This window comes from Anguilla rostrata, chromosome 2 (assembly GCF_018555375.3).
Source record: "Anguilla rostrata isolate EN2019 chromosome 2, ASM1855537v3, whole genome shotgun sequence".
NCBI classification, from domain to species: Eukaryota; Metazoa; Chordata; class Actinopteri; order Anguilliformes; family Anguillidae; genus Anguilla; species Anguilla rostrata.
The window spans coordinates 26,072,740-26,090,710 of record NC_057934.1 but is presented as its reverse complement, the minus strand read 5'-3'; the positions used below and the strand labels follow the sequence as shown (position 1 = coordinate 26,090,710).

The window sequence follows — 17,971 nt, the reverse complement described above, 5'->3', positions numbered from 1 at the left end:
CCTGGAATTGAAATATTCTTCTGCAGCCGTTTGGGCATAGTTTACCGTCAAGCAAAACTAACAAATAGGATATAACAGGCTAATAGTCAGATTGTAACTGTTTTATATATAATCTCAAACACATTCATTATGCTTTTATGCGAACATTCGCTTTCATGTCTTGACATCCGAAGCGACAGAATGCATTCACATTTCCAATATAACTGGCAACAACAGCAGAAAACATGCACACGTTGTAAACAATTTGCTGTTTGATTACTTTCTCATCGTCAATTCCATATAGGCTAATCGCAAAATGACAAGAATAGAACGAAAACTCGGACTTGCGTGAAAATTTAAATTAGCAGTGGTACAGCCACCGTTTGCTTTCCTTCGAAGTTACTGCTAGCCGAGCAGCGAAGTGTGCCCTCCAGATGCGAACCATGCACCATAAATTAGTCCATAGTCTTCCTGGTCTTTTTGTGGAATTAAAAATGGCAGAGTAAAATTACGGCAGTCTGAAAAAGCTAAAGGGACGATTACTAGAATTAACCTGTTATTTTACCCTGACAAAAAGTGCGGAAGGTGATTTCCAATTTGCTTTTACTGTAGGCTAACACCAATGTGAATTACGCAGAACTACCGCATACCTCACATAACTGTATCAAACGAGTCAATTACAACGGGCTAACAAAGAAAATCCGGAAGAAAATATTCAGCAACCGAATTAATCCGTTTGAATGTTTTGGTACGTAATATGCTGTCCCAGCATGAATGCTTAGCATTTTATAAAACGAATACTAAAGCAATAAAAGAACAGAAGAGCACACGTTATAATTTCAAGACGTTGGCAGGCTATAACCAAAACTAGGCTACTGAGCCGCATAACATACAAGTTTGATTTTAAGTTATTATGAAAATAAATTGGTTTGCAGCTGGAGATTTTTAAACATGGCGGCTGAAAGTAAAAAAAATAACACTGCAAGTAGTCGACCAATCAGAAATTTTCAGTGCTTGCACCCCACCCCAAAGGTTCCTGTACTTTTGGAAAGTACTACCCCCCGAGCAGGAACCTTTTTGGGGGTAAAATAAAGCCCCCGGAACTAAATGTAGACCCTAGTTCCTGCGGTGGAAACACACTGAGTTCCTCAAAAGGTTCCTAGTTCTGGGGTAAAGTTCCTGCGGTGGAAACGCGGCTAAACACACCAAGATAACTAAACACCCTGACCTGCACCCACACAACCACACATGGACACACACAAAAATGACTAAACACCCTGACTAGATGCCACAGACAGGCTGATGTCCTAGTGTTGTTCAGGGAACAGAAGCTGTGATAAACAGACCTGCAACAGTATGATGTGATCATGCTGTTTATGCAGCTCCTCAAGGTTCTGCTGCTTCTCCTGATCCATTTCTCTTATGCGGGAACTTAGCCTGGAGTCATTTAGGAGAGAAAGAGAGAGGAGTGACCACAGTAACACACAGATGTCACAACTTCCAGTCTTCCATCTTAGTTGTGTTCCCATCTGACCTTACAACAAGATCAATCAATCAATCAATCAGACTTTATCTGTATAGCACTTTTCATACAAGTTAAATGTAACACAAAGTGCTTAACACAATACAACAAACTCCCCCCCCCGATTCCATATGCAAAGCAATGATTTTGTAAATTAATAAAACACTCAATAATAACAGCATTGAATAAAACAGGAACTGAGGAAACGCTGTCATAAAAATAAGAGTTGCTGATCCATCTGTACTAAACCATGTCTCAGTTAAAAACATGCAATCGATATTATTATCTAAAATCAGGTCATTAATAAGAAATGTCTTGTTTAAAAGAGATCTAACATTCAAAAGTGCCATATTCAGGGACACTGGAAAAGTTCTCTTCAGGGGTGGATTAGCAGCTGATGGTTTATGTGTGCATAGAGATCTGAGATTGTTAAAATTCACGCCATAAGTTTGTTTGGTGTTATGTCTGGTAGTGATTATGACCGGAATTATTGAATAAGAGCTTGGGGTGTCACTACGCTTAGGCTTACTGCAGGGGGAGCTAGCAGTTCTATGAGAGGTAGTGGAGCATGTACCTGGCTCACGAGAGGTCAGTAGTTAATCACGTGAGGAGGTGGATGTTCACCCCTATGTCAAGAGTACATCCTATGTAAACTTCTCCAGGAAAGTAATATAGCAGGTTGACTCAGCTGCTCGGTTTCCTAAATACTCTATTTAATGTAATATTTAAATGACAATACAGGGAGATGCAAATTCTGATTAAAAAAAAAAAACAGGTAGGCGGAGGGATCAAAGGGCTCTTAGCTACCCAATTTGCCCGGCTCTGGTGGCTGTATCAGTAACTCACTGTGTGACCTCAGCCTCCTGTGTTGCAATTTTTTCTTTCAGCTCTGCTCGCTCTTGCTTCAGCAGGTTAATTTTGGTCATAGCTTGTTGATACTTCTCCTGCCAGGTGGATACACTCTGCTGGAGCACCTGGGACCAAGGGAACAAGACAGAAGAACTGACTTTTTTAAAAAGGTGGCCATAAACAAAGAGTTGCACACATGCGTGGTAATTCTAGCCCTTTATGACTTCTGGTTTCAATGTTTTCTAGCTAGATTGCTAGCGTTAAGTTATGAACATGTCCAGCAAATATCAGAAGGATCTACCAAAGAAATAGAAACAGCGATACCAGCAGCATCTGTCTGTCTTACCGGACCCTCTTGATAAAGTTATAAAGTAAAACGTTTGTTTTCAGAAGATTTTACATTTTTACCTCACATCAGTTACCCTAATGTATTTCATTACTTGGTGGAGACAGAGTGTGTTTACACTAGAGAAGCGGTCAGGGCTTATAAAAGTCATGACACCTACAATTATTTTTTCTCTGGGAAAGTTATGACTAAATATGTAGATAATGACCTACATGTAGTATATAGAGAGGCTGAGGCTAACCAAACGCTTCAAAAAAAGCTATGGCACCTGGGTTATTGTTCAAAGAAGCAGGGAAGTATGTTCTGGTCACTGTACATGCACGGGAGGGTAAGGTGTTTAATCCTGTAACGTTAAAATGTGATGTAATATGTGTTGTCATTTTAGCTGGTTAGTTAAAGCTGCTAACAACTACTCTTGTGTCTGAATGATAACTAGATTAGGTGAGGTCTGCAGTAAAGTCGCTGCAATATTGACTGTGGTAGAACAATGTGTGAAGAAAGGCTTAAATACACCGTCAGCCACATTCAAACCCAGTGTCTGGTGAAAATGTTTGTGGTTTTAAAAAAAAAAAACTAGTCACAGACTACAACCAGCAGTTGTTTGGGTCTGCCTGTTTTTAAAGACTGATTCTGGATCAGAACTACGCAGCTATCTCAAAAGTAGCTCCATGCTGCTGAAAAGACAGGTCTATAGTGCTGATTTAGAATCCGTACTTAAGAACAGCTACAAACAAACTGGTGGCTCTAGACGGATAGTCCTAGATTATATCTAGCTAGATCAACCTTTATTTAATTCTCAGAAGACACATTGAGGAAATGAGCCCTCATTTACAATGGTGACAAGATTACAAAATACAACTAAAACAACAATGAAAAACCCAAAAAAAAAGGAAAAAAAAAAAAAAAAAAAAAAAAAAAATATATATATATATATATATACAAAATAACAGTAATAATAAATAGATATAAAATAAATAGTAAAAGTGCACAAAGACAAAAATTTAAACAGATTAAAACCAGATTAGAAACTTTAAGAACTTGAAAAAGCAGAAAATCTTGGGAACGTTCCTGATAAGGCATATCTTTCTAGACTAAAAGTAAAGTTAGTTTATATTCATAATTTAGGAAGAAATAAAGTGCCACAAAGGCAATTGTCTAGGCAAAAAAGCTAAAATGAATTTGCTCTTTTTTAGTTTGCAATTAAATACTGCGAGATCACATATATAAAACAGGTTAAACTATACATGACCTGGATCAAAAACTCCTTGACCACCAGTTCATGAAATCTAAGGGTGGGTATGTAGAACTACAAAAGATCTGCAAAGCAAAAACTAAACAGTGTACCCAGTATCTCCAAATCTATCCAAAATATCTAAATTACGCTTTTCTGTAAATCACAACATAATCATGTATTTAACTACAAATCAACTGTTTTGACTCAAGAAACTCACTGTTGCATCATTTTCAAGTGGGAATTGCAAGCGTTCTGTCAGTGCAGTGGTCTAAAATATCCAGGCAGTCCAAAAACATAGCCAAAATCTCTCCAAAAATGAAAAAAAAAGCTTTTTGTCCATTATAAAGCATGTAAATGTGCCCCTTATGAATGTTTAATATGAAACATTGATATAAGATAAAAAAGAATGCAAAAACATTATCACACTGTGGTACAGTACCTAAATGTGTAATGATGAACTCTTGTATGTTTTTCTGTACTCTACACTATGTAGTGTTTTCTTGTATATATGGGACAACATTAAAACAATATTCAACCGTCCAGCACGTTTTGGCAATGTTCCAGTTCAGGTCACATCTAGTGCATTAAATACAAACACTACCTAGCAAACCGACAAACGCTTACGTTACAGTGTGAAATATCCTCATTATAAAATACAACTAACCTGTTTAAAGACACTCAATTTCAAAAATAACATATATAACTTAAATATTTTCAGCAGTAACACTTACATTTGGATGATGAAATCTTATCTGTGTTCAGTAGATAGAGAACAGAGACAAAATCAATGCTGTCGTTCCCCAGTTCTGACTGAGTTCAGAAAACAATATATCAGCTAGGTCTATCAGCAAACATATGCCTAAGTCATGCTCAGAAGTTCTCAAGAATAATAATATTTTCCAAGAAATGATGAAAGGCATCAATAAAGTTTTGCCAGGTGCAGTGTCTTTTACTGCTACCACAGAGTGAATGCATAATGCAGCGATAATGAGACGAAACCTTCGGTTAGCTGAGCTATAAAATGCTATTACAAAAGTAAAATCAGACATATTATACATTGTTAGAAGCTTATTCTGTCACCTATTGGATAGATTAATTGTCGATCAAGCCAGATTGTTCCACAAGGGGTGACAATACCGGAAACATGTGGTATTACGCACAGCTATTTTGGAAAGTACCCATGCATCACAAATGAGCATATATTTCAGAAACAAATTGTCCAAGACAATACATATATGACCACTCAGTCTCGAAAGGGAAATCAAAATGCGTAAAATCAATGGTAAGGATGTATATTTATTCCATATTTAGTCACAGATATTGACAGCAGAATGACAAGGTATAATTTTTTACAAATTCCTCTTGTTTATTTCAGTGTTCAGTCAGCAGTGTTTTTCACAGCTTTAATGGCATACCTTCGGCTATTGTTGGCCTTCTCTTGTTGCTATGACGGAATAAATTTTTAGTGGTTAAAGAATGTTTTTGTGTATGCCCAGATAGACATTATTGTCCAGTGTGTCATGCGTGCGGGGTGTAGTTACAGATGAGACTCCAGGGAGGGGATGCTTGGTAAATGGCGACCAGCGAGACAATGTTGGTGTGCAGAAACTCTGTCTTCAGCATAGTTGTCCTGAATCGTCTACTAATAAAGCTAGAACACAGTTTTTTCAACTCATAATTTGGTTGCAGGAGCACAGAATGTCTGAATTGAGCAATCTAGGCACACTGGCATGCCGACCACTAGAGGCATTGCACAAAGGGGTAAACTTCTTTCTGGTGAACGTAAGGAAGTAAGATCTGTTCCTATATAAGAAACTAAGCTTCACCCACAGCTTTTTTACCAGATTGCTTATGTGGAACATAAAAGTGAATTTATCATCAATCAAGATACCCAAGTATTTATAATGTACCACTCCTAGTGTACCATCACTAGGAGTATCATCAAGGGCACATATCTGGAGATTGTCTACATTTTTTTATTGATCTGGTAAATAACATGCACTTAGTTCTATCACTATTTAAAACAAGTTTAAGATTTAGGAGTGCTGTTTGCAAAGCAACAAAAGCAAGCAGCAGATTTCCAATGGCCAAGGGGGTAGAGAGGGAAAAGCAACAGAGAACTGTATATCTGCATAAAAACGAAAGTTACAGCCATTTGAAAATTTAACAATGTAAATGATGAACAGCACTGGGCCCAGTATGGACCCTTGAGGAACACCCTTTGATAACTGTTAAAAACGCAGACTGTATATCACCCACTTTCACACACTGACATCTGTCTGAGAGATAATTATGGAACCAATATTGTCGAATCCGATAAGTGAAATTCTGTGTAATAACATGGAATAGTCGAGTGTATCAAAGACCTTAGAAAGGTCAACAAAAAGAGCAGCATAATGAAGCTAACAGTCTAAAGCAGACACAATATCACTTAAGCAAACTGAGCTGAAATAAAAACTGTTCTTCATCTTCATTATGAACTACTGTATGCAATGAACCCCAATGAAATAAAAAACTACAGAATGTGTCACGCTGAAATTTTTTTTTTGATTTTGTTTTTTTAATACTTTTTCTGCCCGCTTTGTTAAAGCCCCACTTCACCAGTATGTTTGATTTGCATAAGCTTGGTTAAATTAATAGAAAAATTCTAAAAGCTTCCCTGGGTGAAATACATTTTCAGCTATTACGCTTTTAACCCACAAGACAGTACAGTGGATTAACTATCACTATTCTGCAGGGATCACTCTCATCACTTGTATCCTTCTAAGTTGGTCCTGTAGCACTTTCATGTTACACTTCTATCTCCATCCAGCACTTATATTGCACTTGTATCATCACCTTGATGTTGTAAGCTTGTCATCATGCCTCCTAGTTTGACTTGCCGCAACTTTCTGACCTAGCCTATGCTTACTGTGTGAAGTGAACTTAATGTGTTCATGGCTATGATAACTGTTACATAATGAATATTGTACCTTATTGGACACATTTAGTGAGGGGGACACTTTGCGATTGTACGGGGAGATATTTCACTGGCATTAGCTGCCTGAACACAAGACCTTCCTTTCTTTAAAAACATAAGGGGGAACGGTATCTGATGGAACTGAATTCAGCTGTCGGATAATGCTTCCCATTTCCCCCTATTTAAATGGACACATTTTGATGTAGGATGGTAAGATTTTGTGATTGTACCCTGGATGGGGAGATATTTCACCAGTATTAGCTGTCTGTCTTTCTAGGAAACATAAGGGGGCACAGTATCCAGTCAGGCTCACTTGAGCTGTTGAAATGTTTCAATAATAATAATAATAATAATAATAATAATGTCATAATAATGTCACCTGCTCTATCAAAATAAATCACATTGGTATATTTTCAGTTTTACACAATACTTGAAAGAGGAGAATGTAATCTTTCTAATGATGCCCAAATTATCTCTCTACACCATCAAGAGAGTTATGTCCTGTCCCATTACATTTTGAGTGTCACCAAACCATATTTTTGTGAAAAACAACTTCAAATGTTAGTCACGAGATAGCAGGTGCAACAATAGCCTTACGTACCTTTTACTCTGAATTTTAACATTAAGAAATACAGATCATGAAAGCCAAGACATTAAAGTAGTCTAGCTTGTCATCTTACATTTAAAAAAACTTTTAAACTTATACATTGAATTTGACATTACGACATTCAGGTTACGAACACAAAGACATTTTTTTTTTTTCAAGTAAAATCAGATGAAACTCAATCATCTGTAGCCATGAAATTAGCCGATGTGATTGTGTAACAGGTGACAAGCTGGTGTGCGGAGGATTTCTGTATCAGAAATACACAAATCGCTGGAAATGTAGAAATATTGGTATTCGTCCTTCTGTAGAAACACCAGTGACGTGAGAGTTTTTCTTGAGAACGAGCTGATTTCAAAGCATGCACCCTCTTACACTATTTTCTTGAAATCATGTTCCTGGCAATGCTACGGGGAACATGATTTGATGGGGGAACAGAATTCAGCAACACCAAACTCGAGTATGTGTGAACAGAAAATGCTGTCCTGCAAATTTGCTGATAGTATCCGTGTACCGAGCTGGTTTTGGTGCAAACTGTCTATACTACTCCCCGAAAAGGTTAAAAAAGGTTAAAATTGTAGTCCAAGTCCACACTGTTTGCTTTACTGGCAAAGCAGAGCCAGTTGTGTAGGCTCAGTAGCCTGCTAAACTGCCCCATCCCACAGTCAAATGTGGGAACGGGACCAGAGATAAACACCTGGAGCCGGTAGCACCAGCTGGGCTAAATAAGGTGGTCTTAAATGTTACGTCTGGTTTTTTTTTCAAAATTTACACCCGCTGCAAAGAACTATGACTAAGTGCAGCTAAGTATAGCATAGGCAATGCACATTCTTGTTGATGCATTCTATTATGCAAATGTTGCTAGGCTACAATACTACTACTGCTTGATTTGTTGACATTAATCATATCCCATCAGTATTTCCCATACAATAAATTTATTTGGCTGCACGTTCCCGATTATAATCACCGATGATCACAGTTGAAAATGAATGTGACAAGTTGGTGGAGGGTGATGCCCTACAATGATCCTGTCTGTCCGGAGGTAGTACAGTAGCTAAGTGATTCCGGCAGGAATGAGAAGGCGGATCAACCAGTCCAGCGACACCATCCAGGGGCAATGAAGACGAAGAGGAGATGAGGGTGGGCCCAGCTGGTGATGGAGAAGAGAACTCGGCCATTGAAGAACAGTCAAATTCATCCAGGACTCAAAATCTGTTTAACAGTTGGATATCCAGCAGAGAAGGAGGCCGAGTGGTACGCCAACTGCCATGGTTTCCACCACAAGTTATGGACCACAGTTCCAGGCTCTGAGGGGTGGAACCAGGTGACCAGGGATTGCCATTCTCTATGAAGCTCACAAACTCCAGTCATTACTCAAGGTATTGCAGTTTAATAAGCCTCTGGCACCAAAAGTCAGTTCAAAACTACTAATTTATCTTGGCCAAATTATATTATTTTGGACAGTACTGTTACACTCTAAAATTTCTTCACACTGAACTAATTACTCTCCAGCTATCGAGCCCCACAGAAGATATAAGATTTATTTATTTCCAATTTTGTTCACATAATTTTATGTCACTGAAAAATGTTGAACTGAAAATGTTGCCTGCACAGAACTGATGTACAGTATCAAGAATACATTGAGTATTATAATAATGGTACCTACCATAACGTTCTTGTGTCCATTGTTCACGGTGATGAATCGTGACAAATAAATAAATAATAAATAAGTAATAAAGTTGGGATATGTTGCTCTTAAGAAGCTAATTATGCTGATTCCACCATATTATTATTTTTGACGACATTGTTATTTTGACAGTGCATCTAATAGCCTGGTTATTAAAATGTCATTAGTTGTAGTTTTTCTGTCTTTGCATGGTGATGGTGCTGATGATGACAATGAGTAATTACATATGAAAAACAAATAGGCGGCTTCCGGTTCCGGGTCACTAAGGGATGGAAGCGTAAGGAATGGTCTCTCGACAAAAGTGAAAGAAATCTGCCCCAAAGTCAAAATAATAGAAGTATTGGTTTACGTTTACTGTACTTAGGAAGGGGCGAGGATGGCGTCTAAGAATAGGTGGAGATACTCGAGGATGCTAGCTCCCCCGCGTCTAGCCAGGACAATGACAAAATGGATGGTTCGGAAGAATCGGTGAACCTGACACTGATCCTCAGAGAGATACGCGATTTCAGGCAAGACAACAAAAAACAGCTTGAAGACATTAAAGGAGAAATTGTAAAAATGAATTCGAGGCTAGATGAAGCCAAACCGAGGATTGTAGGGAATGAGGAGAGGCTGCAAAATGCGGAAGAGGCATTAGCAGAGGTGCTAAAAATACAAGAGCAGCTCTAGTCGAAGCTAACAGAACAAGAGAGGCACTCAAGGAGGGAAAACGTGAGGATATACGAAGTACCCAAAGGATCTGAAGGCGGACCCAGGTCAGTGATTCCTTTCGTGTAGAAGCTGCTTAGAGAGAACCTTGATATTCCCGACACGAAGGACCTACAGATAGAAAGAGCTCACCGGGCATTAGCACCGCAACCTCCGATAAGCGCCCAGCCCAGATCGATTCTAGTCAAATTCCTCAGTTTCAGAATGAAGGAAGTGCCTAAACTGGCATGGAAAAAGAAAGGCTTCCCGTGGAAAAACTGCAAAATCAGCCTTGACCATGACTATGCTCCGGGAATCCTAGTTAGAGGGAGGGAATACGCAGAGGCACGGAGGGTCCTGAAGGAAAACAACATAAGATTCCAGACCCTGTATCCAGCTTGGCTGAGAGTCTTCTATGAAGATGGGATGAGAACCTACGAAACGGTGGAGGAGGCAATGTCAGACCCAGCGGACCAGGGATTGCTGATAAAAGTAATCACACAACCGGAATCACTTCTGGAGAGGATTCAGAGGTGGACATGGCAGCCAGTGCAGGGGCGGCGCACGACTCGGGCCAACGGAGTACTAGGCTACAAAGAAAAACTGCAAGACTAATTTAAAACTGAAGTAGACTGTCTGAAAAGAGTAAACAAAATAGACAAAACAATGTAAATCATAGAGACATGGTCGAGACATAAAATAAGAGGGAAGTTTTCATGGCTGTTATCATAGTAGAGGGCCCTCTTACCCAGGTAGGAAATTGAGGTTATACCTCAGAGTTGAGGCAGGTCAGTGAAAGTACTTCACTGTTGGAAGTCTGGAAAAAAGTTAAAATGTTCTATGTTCAAAACATTCCTCATCTTAGTTTCGGTTTTTTGGTTTTGTTTTTTTGTTGAGAAGGGATTGCTTACTATTTATCTAGAAGGGAAGAGTGATCGTTTTACTTCAGTTAGAACAAAATGCAAGGTGGATCTGTGAAAATAATTTCCTTTAATGTCAATGGGGTTTTGAATCCAATTAAGAGAAGTAAGATTTTGTCAAAATTTAAAAAAGAGAAGGCACAGATAGCTTTCCTCCAAGAAACACAAGAGTCAATTTGAACATGCAGAATTAAAAAGGCTGGGTTTTAGGCATGTATTTTCTTCTTCATATAAGTCAAGCCACAAGAGAGGAGTTGCTACTCTTATATCAAGTACACTTAATTATGAACATATATCAGAGACTAAGGACGAAGGTGGAAGATTTGTCAAGATCACAGGGAGAAAAGAACGGACTGAGATAACATTATTAAATGTTTACACTCCACTGGGAAGTGAATGGTTATTTTACAGACGCACCTTTGACTTAATGGTCAACTCTCAGGGTGTGGTAATATGCGGGGGGGGGGGGGGACTTTAACATCAGGCTAAACCCTACACTAGATTCTTCAGGAGCAGTTATTCAGAATAGACCTCTAACTAGGAAAGTGAAATCATTGATGGAAGAGTTGGGCATTATAGATGTATGGAGGGAAACATGCCTTACTAGTAGAGACTACACACGCTATTCTTTCCCGCATTCAGTTTATTCAAGGATAGACTACTTTTTCATATTTTGCACAGCTAGATTCAAGATAAGGGATTGAAATATCGCAACGATTGATCTGTCAGACCATAGCCAAATTTCTATGTCTCTAATTCTAGAAAGGAAAACAAGGAAAACACTATGGAAACTAAATTTGAATATACTCAACGATCCAGAAATAAAGGAGAGACTAAAGGGAGACATCAAAGACTAACTAGACCTTAATGATTCCGGGGAAGTATCACCAGTAATCCTGTGGGACACACTGAAAGCTGTAATGAGAGGGAAAATTATTTCCATTACTACATATATGAAGAAACTTGAAGGGCAAAGATTGGCGGATCTTCAGGGAAAATTAAAACGGCTACAATTAGCTGACAGTAATAAAACAAAATTCCATTTTGGAATGGGAAATAAAAAAACTACAGAGTGAAATTAACGATATATATACACTGGAAACCTAGTAAAAGTTTATTTTCCTGAAACAAAAGTATTATGTAGGAGGCAAATCAGCGAAATTTCTAGCGTACAAGTTACGCAAACAACAAGTGGAAAATACAATTTATAAAATAAAGAACTCAAAAACAAAAATTGTCTAAAATAAAATAGGAAAAATTCAAGAGAGTTTTGAAACATTCTCAACCCCAGGCCCTCAATGAGACCCATATCGACACTTTCTTAAAGGAGTACCATGGTGATTTTCACACTTTCTTGGTTTTATGTGCTATTTGCACAAGAGGCATTGAAGAAACACAATGAGTAAAGTATTAAATATGTCCGTTCTGTATTTTTGGAGAAATATGCGTTTTAAATTTATCGTCCTATTTTCAACCGGTTGAGAAAGTTGTCAACTTGGTGCGTCACCAACACAGTAACCACTCCCCTTTCCACGCCCCGTAAACCCATGGATAACCCATGGAGACCCATAGTTTGCGCCGCTGGCTTACGGGCAAGACAATGCAAATATTTGACTAACGTTAGGTTCATTTAAAGTAGAGTGCCTTTTAAGGACTATTAGATTATTTCTGGTTATATTCATTTAGCTAGCTAGTTAACGTTAGCTAACTAGGTAGTTTACTTTCATAAGGCAATGTTATCGATAACGTTAGCTAGCTAGTTTGCTTTTATGAGGACGTTATAGTTGTGCTTTTATCTTAACTTGGCTAGCTAGATAGCAAAAATTATAATTGGATATAAATCAACGTCCTTATCTTAGCTATCTATCGATACTTGATATACTACTAAGCTAGCTAGCTTGTGAAAAGAACTCCCAAAAAGAGCGCTTATCATGGGGGTAGCTATGGTAACGGGGCACGGTCTGTCAATCATAGCTAACTGACAGTTCTCATTACCATGCCCAGATGGTTCGGGTGAACTTTTATAGTGGGAAATTTAGGCTTAGAAAAATACATTTTAAAGTACATTGAAATGACTGAATAATAAAAAAATTATGCACATTTGTTTTGTTGTTGCCTAAAGACAACTGGGAAGTGTCACGTTCAACCACCATGTTACTCCTTTAAGTTCTTTAGAACTACCCATACTCACAAGCTCACAAAATGAAACTAGTACAACCAATTTCTGCCAAAGAATTGAATCTCTAAATTAATTCTGATCGGAAAGTCCCTAGGCTCAGATGGTTTTAACACATTTAACTGGACCTTACAGAAAGGATAAATTCCACCCTCTTGAAGGGAGGCAATTATCTCAGTTATTCCCAAAGAGAAAGAGAAAGACAATCAAGAATGTGGCAAGAATGCCTCAGTGTTCTCAATTTGGATTACACATTAATTACGTCTATTTTAGGTCGTAGACTGGAAAAACTCTTACCTGACCTCATCCATTTAGATCAGACTGGATCTATCCAACAAAGACAAACTTCGGACAACATAAGAAGGACCTTACATATACTAGAACAGATAACTAAGGACAAAACTAAGTCAATCATAGTGGGATTAGACGCAGAGAAAGCCTTTGATTCAGTTAGATGGGTATTTTAGTATAAAGTATTGGTAAAATTTGGCTTTCAAGATAGTTTTATTAGAGTAATTCAGACCCTATATGACAAGCCCACAGCTCGGATTAAGATTAACGGGGACCTTTCTGACTCTTTTGTTTTGGAGAGATGAACAAGATAGGGCTGCCCAATTACCCTTCACCTCTTTGCTTTATTTATTGAACCCTTAGGACAATTAATAAGACAGAGTGAAGCTGTCAAAGGCATTAAGGTGGCAGGGAATGAACAGAAGGTAGCACTATTCGCGGATGACGTTTTGGTTTATTTGAAGGAGCCGGAAAAATCATTTATGGGATTGATGTCATTGCTGGCTGATTTCGGAAATTTATCAGGCTATAAGCTCAACATATCGAAAACACAGGTTATGACTCTAAACTTTACTGCCCCAAAGAACCTGCAGGACAAATACAACCTCCAGTGGGAAGCTGAAGCATTAAAATATTTAGGAATAACTCTGATAAAAGACCTTTCAAAATTACTACAGGTAAATTATGGGCCATTATCATCAAAGATAAAATCAGATATGCATAGGTGGAATCTTATCCCCTTTCTAAGTCTGAACTCAAGGATAAGTGCAGTCAAAATGAATATTCTCCCTCGACTACTATACATTTTACGGAATCTACCAGTAGAGGTAAATGACAATCAATTTAGGGAATGGGACAAATGGATTTCTCGATTTATCTGGCAAGGAAAGAAACCAAGAATCCAATTAAAAACCTTACAATTAGGAAAAGAAAGAGGAGGACTGGAACTTCCTTGTCTAAGAAACTATTTCTACGCTTCACAGCTGACTCCTGCTATTTTGGTGCAATTCGGAGGTCAAATGGAAGGAATTAGAATTTGGAATGACTACTAATTTTCCTCAACAGGCCACAATTGCTGATAAAGGACTTGCAGCCTAATTGGAAGAGATAAAAACCCTGGATAAATCTCATGTTAAAAATATGGCAAAAAGTGGTTATGTCATGTGGAATCCACAACATGTTAAAACTTTTCAGATAGTGTGGCTACAATACAGACTTTCGTCCCAACAGAGGAGATAAAAGATTTGAATCCTGGATAAGGAAAGGTCTTACAACAATCTCTCATTCACACACAAAAATGCACTACAAAGTTTTCAATCTTTGCAGGGCAAACATGGCCTAGAGCAGAATGACTTTTTCAGATACCTCCAAGTACGACATTATTTCAATCAGAAATGCAGATATACAGCAGAATCTGAGTTTTATAATATCCTGAAATCAGCCTTCAGTTCAATATCAAATAAGTCCCATCTCTAGAGTGAACAATTCTCTCTTGCATGCTAAAAATGAAAACACACTGTACATTAAAGAAAAGTGGGAAAAAGAATCAGGAATGGGGCTTTCTGAGGACGCTTGGGGGGAAATTTGCAGCTTTCAATGGTCCTCAACTAACTCCATGGATTGGAGAGAACACTGCTGGAAAAATATGATAAGATATTTTAACAAAAATACGAGTTTGATGTGCTGGAGACAATGTGGCTCGAGGGAGGCAAATCATTTCCATATATTCTGGGACTGTCCCAAACTGAGTTTATATTGGAATGGCATTCACAAAACACTAAGCACGGTATCAAAGACTCAAATACCCCTGAACTTGGAGACTCTTTATCTGGGCCACGTTTTGTTTTTGGAACAGAGGAGGGATATAAAGCTGCTGCAGGCCCTATTGGTGGCAAGTAAAAAAATCAATCACTAGAAAGTGGCTAAATCCAGCACCACCTACATTGGAAGATTGGTATGGAATAATTTTGGAAATATTTAAAATGGAAAAGTTGACTTATTCTTTAAGGATCCAAAAAGACAAATTCTACCAAATTTTGAATAAATGGATCAAATTTATAACCCCAATGTGAGCAAACTTTGTATGACTCCACTACCGTTTTATGCTCCTTTCCGTTTCTTGATGGGAATAGTAGAAATGTAAGCTCCCTTGGTTCCAATGTATATACTTACATTTTTAATAGATGGGAATATGAAAGAAAGTTAAACACGAAAATTGCTGACAGACTGAAGTAGAGGTACGCATAGGTATGTAGGCTGTATACATGTGGGTATGTGGGCAAATATAGATGTGTATGTGAGTAGATGGCAGATGGCAGGGAGAGGTGAGGGGAGTGGTAATTGAGGGCAGATATGTTGCAGCCCGCTGGCTCCACCCCCGAGCCTTATATGGACTTCCTACCCCAACGAGGCAAGCCTGGGCTTCATTAAGCCATTAAGTGCATGGGGATAAAAGGGGAAGCGGGTTGCACAAACAGCGCAAAGTACCGAGAGGGAAACGCGTGTTGCGGAGAGTGAGAGAAAGCTAAGAAATATCTGTGTGATTACCTGTTGTGACCTGGACCGTTTGACTAACCCCGCTGTGTACCGAACTGTTTTGGCTGAGGACCTGGTTTTTTGGATTACCCCTGGAATACGGAGAAAGGACAACGAGAACGGATTGTGGACGGTGAATTGGTTGCTGAATTTCCCCCTTTCCCTCCGTGTGTAAATTTCCCTAATAAATTCCCCAATTGCACTCTGGTTATTTAGTGTGTTTAGTTATTGAATTGGTGACGTGGAAACCCCACACCCGTGAGCCTGCCACAATGTGTTATACCTGTATATGTGGAAGGATATACATGGATACTCCTGGAAGTGAAGATGGAGGACTGGATTCTTCTTGGGTATGACGCTACAAGCTTGGCACACCTGTATTTGGGGTATTTCTCCCATTCTTCTCTGCAGATCCTCTCAAGCTCTGTCAGGTTGGATGGGGAGTGTTGCTGCACAGCTAGTTTCAGGTCTCTCCAGAGATGTTAGATTGCGTTCAAGTCCTGGCTCTGGCTGGGCCACTCAAGGACATTCACAGACTTGTCCCGAAGCGACTCCTGCATTGTCTTGGCTGTGTGCTTAGGGTCATTGTGCTGTTGGAAGGTGAACCTTCGCCCCAGTCTGCAGTCCTGAACGCTCTGCCGCAGGTTGTCATCAAGGATCTCTCTGTACTTTGCTCTGTTCATCTTTCCCTCGATCCTGACTAGTTTCCCAGTTCCTGCCACTGAAAAACATCCCCACAGCATAATGCTGCCACCACCATGCTTCACCGTAGGGATGGTATTAGTCAGGTGATGAGCAGTGCCTGGTTTCCTCTAGACGTGATGCTTGTTATTGTGGCCAAAGAGTTCAATCTTGGTTTCATCATACCAGAGAGTCTTGTTTCTTATGGTCTGAGAGTTCTTCAAGTGCCTTTTAGCAAACGCCAAGCGGGCTGTCATGTGCCTTTTACGGAGGAGTGGCTTCCGTCTCGCCACTCTACCATAAAGGCCTGATTGGTGGAGTGCTGCAGAGATGGTTGTCCTTCTGGTAGGTTCTCCCATCTCCACAGAGGAACTCTGGAGCTCTGTCAGAGTGGCTATCGGGTTCTTGGTCACCTCCCTGACCAAGGGTCTTCTCCCCCGATTGCTCATTTTGGCCAGGCGGCCAGCTCTAGGAAGAGTCCTGGTGGTTCCACACTTCTTCCATTTAAGAATGATGGACTCCACTGTGTTCTTCAGAACCTTCAATGCTGCAGAATTATTTTGTACCCTTCCCCAGATCTGTACCTCGACACAATCCTGTCTCGGAGGTCTACAGACAATTCCTTTGACTTCATGGCTTGGTTTTTGCTCTGACAAGCACTGTCAACCGTGGGACCTTATATAGACAGGTGTGTGTCTTTCAAAATCATGTCCAATCAACTGAATTTACCACAGGTGGACTCCAATCCAGTTGTAGAATCATCTCAAGTATGATCAATGGAAACAGGATGCACCTGAGCTCAATTTTGAGTGTCATAGCAAAGGGTCTGAATACTGATGTAAATGTGATATTTCAGTTTTTTATTTTTAATAAATTTGCTAAAATTTTTAAAAACCTGTTTTTGCTTTGTCATTATAGTGTATTGTGTGTAGATTGATGAGAATGAAAATGAATTCAATCGATTTTATAATAAGGCTGTAACATAACAAAATGTGGAAAAAGTGAAGGGGTCTGAATACTTTCCAAAGGCACTGTATATACATGTATTTTTAAAAAACTGGAAAGGGGTTTTATGTAAAAATATCGAAAAGTACACTCTGTGATATTGCCTTTTTCAAATAAAAATAAAATTTAAAAAAGAAAAACAAAAAGGCTAACATAAATAAATAATGGCAATAGCTTCATATATTTAATTTGCTTTAAAATTATTTTTGAACAGGACTCATTTGCAAGTGCTCATGTAATGTAAAATGCAAGTAAATCATGCTACTCCTAAACAAAAAATTTAGACTAGATTAAAACGAATACTTTCCTGGGTTGTACCACATTTGGCTATGCTGCACACACTGCTCAATGCACGCACAGAGACAATCACTAGTGCTGAGTCCTGCATGCAGTTCATTACAGTCTTTGTGCATGCACTGTAGCTGTAGCCTACATGTACTGAGACTTATTGAGAATATTTACCTTCCCTAAATTGGTTTAAGATATAGAAGTGAAG

At 38.9% G+C, this 17,971-nt stretch overlaps 1 protein-coding gene across 3 annotated transcripts in view; it reads right to left on the bottom strand.

Moving 5' to 3' along the window:
• calcoco2 (calcium binding and coiled-coil domain 2) overlaps positions 1-17,971 on the bottom strand; it is an 86,496-nt gene that overhangs the window by 10,995 nt on the left and 57,530 nt on the right. For all 3 annotated transcript variants that reach the window (XM_064324484.1, XM_064324486.1, XM_064324483.1), the window contains exons 7-8: positions 2,348-2,475; positions 1,326-1,416 (exon numbers count right to left, since the gene is read on the bottom strand). In XM_064324484.1, the coding sequence (XP_064180554.1) occupies positions 1,326-1,416; positions 2,348-2,475 (219 nt within the window). The remainder of the gene's footprint in view (positions 1-1,325; positions 1,417-2,347; positions 2,476-17,971) is intronic.